At 36.3% G+C, this 6,033-nt stretch overlaps 1 protein-coding gene across 1 annotated transcript; it reads left to right on the forward strand.

Moving 5' to 3' along the window:
• Positions 1-1,680: 1,680 nt before the first annotated feature.
• LOC111086352 lies at positions 1,681-5,292 on the forward strand. Its single transcript, XM_022388836.1, has one exon. It carries the CDS (start codon positions 1,707-1,709, stop codon positions 4,935-4,937), a length of 3,231 nt encoding a protein of 1,076 aa, XP_022244544.1. The 5' UTR covers positions 1,681-1,706; the 3' UTR covers positions 4,938-5,292.
• The last annotated feature ends 741 nt before the right edge of the window (positions 5,293-6,033 follow it).

Genomic DNA, 6,033 nt, shown 5'->3' on the forward strand with positions numbered 1-6,033 from the left:
CAAAGGAATGTGGATTAAAATAGAGGCACCAGGGCTACACAGAAGGAGACCTCCAGCATGTTTTATCTTAGTCATGGTATGCAAATTGTGGTAACTTGTGACATCTGAGAATCCACGTGTCCCAAGCAAAAGTGCGCACACATAATCCAGAAGGATCTCCGTCTGGAGAAGCGACACAAATCGTGTATATGATACATGTTGATTCCAAGACATATCACTTAATCGTTGCATACCTCAAATAGCTGGAGAATGAAATGGGTATCCATGTTATTCAACACGACGACATACAAGTCAAGTTGCGTATGTATGTCTGTGCAACCCGACTGTTGAAACGGGTGCTGGGAAACCGTCGTCCTTGTTAACTAGATATTTTATTGAAACCAACAAGGAGCCATTTGCAGTTAAAACTGGAGAAATGTTGTCAAGACGCACCGTTGTCAGATAGAGCATGACCGTTTGGCGACTTGGACTGCAACGACGTGGTGAAGCTTCAAAATTGTTTTAATATAATACATTTAGCCTCTGTATTTCGCACTGTTTAAGACAAATAGACATCACGAATTCCTTTCTCATTATAAGTCGCACATTAAACAGACATGTTTTCAATTAGAAACAGAAACATTTTCATTAAACATTTTATTTCTCTTTCTACTTTCAAAGTTTATCAATAAACACTTCGTGAAAACAAACAAAATTTAGCAGTGTACGAAATCTGTAGAATGAAGATATTTTTCCTACACTACATTTAACCTTGTAAATTAACCTTTGCTCCAAGGTTAATATAAGAAATAGAAAGAAAGGACAGAACTGCCGTATCAGAAGCTATGTAAGCAAATAAAGCATCTGGATTCTACTGGAAAACAGGCCATCTGTTGTAATGACGAAGTAGTGATAACGCACCTAGGATTTGGCATCTAGGCAGTTCATATCAAATCATCCGGTCAGTTGTTGATTAGACGCGGCTTGTTCAAGTCAAGAAAGTTTTTGCTCGTTCCACAAACTGCCTCAGAGATTATCGAGTTCCAGGTGCGTTTTTGATACAGTTTATTTAAACCCTTTTAACATTAGTTAATTACGTTGTTACGGACGTTTCCACCAGTGGTTCAGTGGTAAATTTGAGAGTTTATAGCGCTAAAAAGTGAGTTTCATTACACGCAGCGTACAGAGCACAGATAGCCCATTGTGTAGGTCTGCACTTAACAACAAATAACTTACGGAACTTTAAGAAACTGCCATTTAAGAAGTTTGTTAAGTAAAAGAGAGAAAAACTGCTTTATTTTCTGAAATAATATAGTAATATTATGGATTATCTCATTGATGAAATCATAGCAAGTGGGGGAGCTTCGAAAAGTTGATGAAGTGCTCGAAAGTTGACTCAATTGAAAGTGTACGTCATAAATACTAGAGTGTCTGTGAGATGAAGAACATTATGAATAATGTACGAACACTCTATAATTATTAGACAATTTTAGAGAGGAGTTAAGATTAATAAATTACGTTTTTATTTCATATTCAAGAGAGTTAAATATTTTTTACAAACGATAAATCGAATTGTTCCTGTTAGATGAACATCTAAAACTTTCTTCTTGTATCAACATAAAATATTCTTTTGAAACGTTAATATTTTCTAAGATAACGCTATCTTGGCGATGAAACTATCCAATAGAAAGCCATTCTTACTGCTGGTAATCGGGTTCTTGCTACTTATGCTGGGACATTACAGAGCAACGACGAGAAGATGGACATCGAAAACTATTAGCTACTCAGCAATTCAAGCCGCTACTATAGCTATTAAAAGTCCACATCTTGGGCATACTAGTAATAATTCTTTCATAGCTGCTCTCTCTCTCGGCAAGAGCCAAGCCGGAAAAAACAAGAACTGGAGTCCTGGAGCGAAAGGTCACCTAAAAGTGCCGATGAATCCATTGTGTTCTCCATGGGATTCATGTGCTGGACGTTGCGAGCAAAACTTCAGTCGACTGCCATTCTCGTGCAACTGTGACAGCATGTGTACGGCCTATGGGGATTGCTGTGTAGATTTCTTGATACACTGTGATGTAAATCAGACAATAGACGGATTCCGGAGAATGAGACTGGAAGCAAAAAGTAGTTACCCCATCTGTATGGCGCAAAATGATTCATCCTGGCCATTCTTCATCGTAAATTTTTGTCCACCATCTTGGTCAAATGATTCTGTGAGGATGAAATGTGAGAACATGGTAAACAGTGTTTCTTTAAGCCTTGTACGAGGGCCAAATGGATTACTGTACACGCAGAACTGTGCAATTTGTAACGGTTTGTCCAATAATGAAACTCTAGGGATAAACTCTGAAAACCAAAGAAACTGGAAAGTATCATCCCATTCGAATAGCTTTAGTAGTTTCAAACATGATTTACTCCATGACAAATACTTGGAAAAAGAGGGAACTCAAACAAGGCGTCACTGCTTCCCATCAGTTAACACCTGTAAGTTCACGAACATGCATCTTCAGGGTTACAGTTTAGATTGGCTTTGTTGGGCTCATAGCGGAATCGTTGTTTCAATTTCTTCTTCTTCTGAGCAGCTCAAAGCAGCAGGCACGGCATATAAGAACGTTTATTGTGCTCTATGCAATGAAGAAGACTTGGATTCGTTAACTTGTCCTGCTTGGATTTTTCATGATCGTTCAGCATCTACTGACCTACTAAACGACTTTCCTAACCTTTCCTCTACCACTTTAGATTGGTCGAGGAACAAAGTTCAGCACGACATTCCAGCAGCTTTCTCCATTTTACTTAATTTTGGGTTAGATGGTAAAGAGCGGATGATGTTCTCTTCCGAAGGAGAAGAAGAAATGAGAAGAAACATGGCACGGTGTAAATCAGGACAGATGTGGGATCCATTTAGTAACATTTGTCGTAAAGTATACTGCAGTACAGAATTCGTGTTCGTTGATTTCCGTTGTGTTCGTAAAAGTAACATAACAAACGAAAAAGAACCTGGTTCTGAGGGAGATCCAATACTAGCAGATGTAGATTCTATATTTGTGGGTTTGGTGCTTACCATTGAAATGGATTATTTTGATGTGTTGGAAATCATTAAAAATGAAAAATTAAATATGAGAAATATGATCAAAATATCACTGGCCAAAATGTACAAGATTAGTGCTGATCGAATCCAAGATGTTCAAATCAAAATGCAACCATATTCTCTGATGCTTAACGACTCAGAAACAGAAAATATTATGTTCGAAAGCCTTTTCGCAAATCCTGTGGTGTTTAAAGTTGAATTCAAATTGTATGAACCTTGCGATAACTTAACCAAGTCAGAACCAACCGTAGACAGCATAGTCTCCAGCATGTCTTCATCTGTTGCCCAAAACACCTTTTACTTGGACATTTACAACAGAACCAGTAAAGTTTTTGAAATCCACGAAAGCTTGGAAACTCTAACCGATTGGTGTGGACCTCGATCCAATGGACGACAACTGGATTACTGGAATCAAGAGTTTACTTTGATACTAAACGAAAACTCTACTGCTGTTGACACTTGGGTTAAATCTGTCTACATCAATGGTACTGGAAGGATATACGAGAAAGGGGAGTTCATTGCTAATATCTTATTTCAAGGGTACAGAGACTTTGGAAATTTGATAAACGTGAGTGGAGTTGTTGTGGTGTGTGAGCGGGAGTTGCTGAATGCTTCTTGTCCTAGAATGGAGTTAAAGGAAAAAGAATTTGAAATATTGCCGAATAAAACTTTAATCTATCATGGCGATCCAATCTTGGAATCTTGTCTTGATTTATCTCAGTATGAAATAACACACAACAGTAGCATCTTGGTATGTTATGACGTTGATAAATTGAAGTCTCTGCTCCGAAAAGATGTCTACCGACTGAATTTCGATCAGACAGAAGCTTACGTTAGTTTCGTACTCACTTGTATTTCAATATTAGCATTAGCCGTGGTACTTTTCACTTATATTGTATTTACAAAACATCGAAATCTTCCTGGTTGTAATTTGATGAATCTGACTCTTTCACTGTTCACTATGCAACTGAGTTTCCTAATTGGTCAGAGAACAGAAGTGACTGGGGCTTCATGTATAGTGGCAGGAATTCTTCTTCACTATGAGATTTTAGCTTCTTTCTTCTGGATGAATGTCATGGCTTTTGATCTTTACCAGACTTTTGGTCACGAAAAAGTCTTGCCACTTATTCGAAGTAAAAGAAAATATTTGCCACGATATATGGCCTACTCTTACGGATTGCCATTGGTTATTGTATCAATTGCTTTTGCTGCTGACAGCTGGAATTATGATATAATAGCTCCAAGATACGGAGAAGAAAACACCTGTTGGATCGCCAATCGATATGCAGCGCTTCTCTTCTTTGCCTCTCCCTTGGCTCTTGTCATGATTTCTAATCTCTGTTTTTATATATTAACCATATCATCTGTTTTAGTTGTGCAGAGAAAAATTAAGTTCAGTCGACAACACGCTCAAGGTAAGAGTGACGTCATTCTTTATGCCAGAATGGCCACGGTTATGGGTTTCACTTGGATTTTTGGCTTCGCTGCTGCCTTGATCCCAAATGAAGGATTCCCTAGGAAAATACTTGTTTATTTGTTTCTTGGATTTAACTGTCTTCAAGGGCTTTTTATTTTCTTCGCATTCGTATGTAATCGACGCGTTGCAAGACTTCTCCAAAATATGTTTTTGACAACAAAACATTCACGGTTAGTGAAATGCCATTATTGTCACAGGATAATATGTACATGCGAAGCAAACATTATGATGCGAAGCGCATCTGCCGATACTTGTTTTTCTACTGTTTCATTGTCCACAATCTCTGAAGATTGTGGAAAAAAAGAACCAAAGATTATGAATGCAACTTGGCATCGACAAATTATTAGAAATTCAGACTCATCCACACCTTTACGACAGAACCCTACGTAGAGATGAAAGAAAAAGGAAAAATTTCATTTATCATACAGTGATGAAGGTCCCCAATGGGACAGCGGTAAGTCTTCGGACTTGCAACGCTAAAATCTGGGGTTAGAGTCCCTATGGTAGACACAGCAGATAGCCCAATGTATCTTTGCTAAAAGTAATAAACAAACAAACATTGATCAAGAATATTCTTCTTTGGTGTTTGTGGTTTAATTATGCTTGAAGACGAGTTATTAATGTGTAATGAAATTTAGCTTTTTTTTAAGATTCTGGCAAAAGTACGACTGAGTAGAAGTTTCTGCAATTATTAGATTATCAAGACAAGAATAACTAAAGAAATTATGACAAATAATGCCAAAGAGCAGCTGATATATATATATATACTAATACCAAAATGATAATTATTATATTCTAAACTTGTCAAGGAAATGCTACCAGCTTTAACGTTTTTTGTGAATTTGTTTCAGACTAAAGACAAATTCCGTTTGTCAGTTTGAGCAAATAATATGTTTAACTTTAATATTTCAGGATGTATTTCAATACTAGATATGGGAAGTTTCTTTATCTTCTCGGTCTTGTCTCCTGAGTGTTAATTATAAAAAACAAATTTAATATTTTCTGAAGTCGAAGAACCCAAGCTGTAGAGCAGAAATTCAAAAAATAATAATTAAATACGGAGTTGATACTAACAACAAAACGTGAACATTATTTCCAAAGCTCACAAAAAAATATTTCAGCTCTAGCTTTGTTGTTTGATTTTTAATTGAAAAAACGATTTTATTTAATAATGGCAGAACTCTCTAGAAATATGGTATACATAATAGTCAAGTGAGAATCAGTCTTTTTGTATTCCTATACGTTTATGTTATCAGGTGTTTCAACTAACAGCGAAAGAAAAATTTAATGCCAGGATTTAATATATATTGGTCCAAATAAATAAATATATGTGTATTTAAGATTTATTTTAAAACCCGCTTGTGATTGTAATGTTTATATGTATATATATATATTTACTGTAACTTTGACATGGTAAGAACGAGTTTATATGTTATAGAATACTATATCAACTTTTTAAAATTTTTGAACCTGATTCTTGTAAATA

Source organism: Limulus polyphemus, unplaced genomic scaffold (assembly GCF_000517525.1).
Source record: "Limulus polyphemus unplaced genomic scaffold, Limulus_polyphemus-2.1.2 Scaffold1031, whole genome shotgun sequence".
In the NCBI taxonomy this organism is placed as follows: Eukaryota; Metazoa; Arthropoda; class Merostomata; order Xiphosura; family Limulidae; genus Limulus; species Limulus polyphemus.

What these genes read in the sequence shown, in the direction of transcription:
- LOC111086352 (XM_022388836.1), top strand. Translation starts at nt 1,707, where the DNA reads ATGCTGGGACATTACAGAGCAACGACGAGAAGATGGACATCGAAAACT.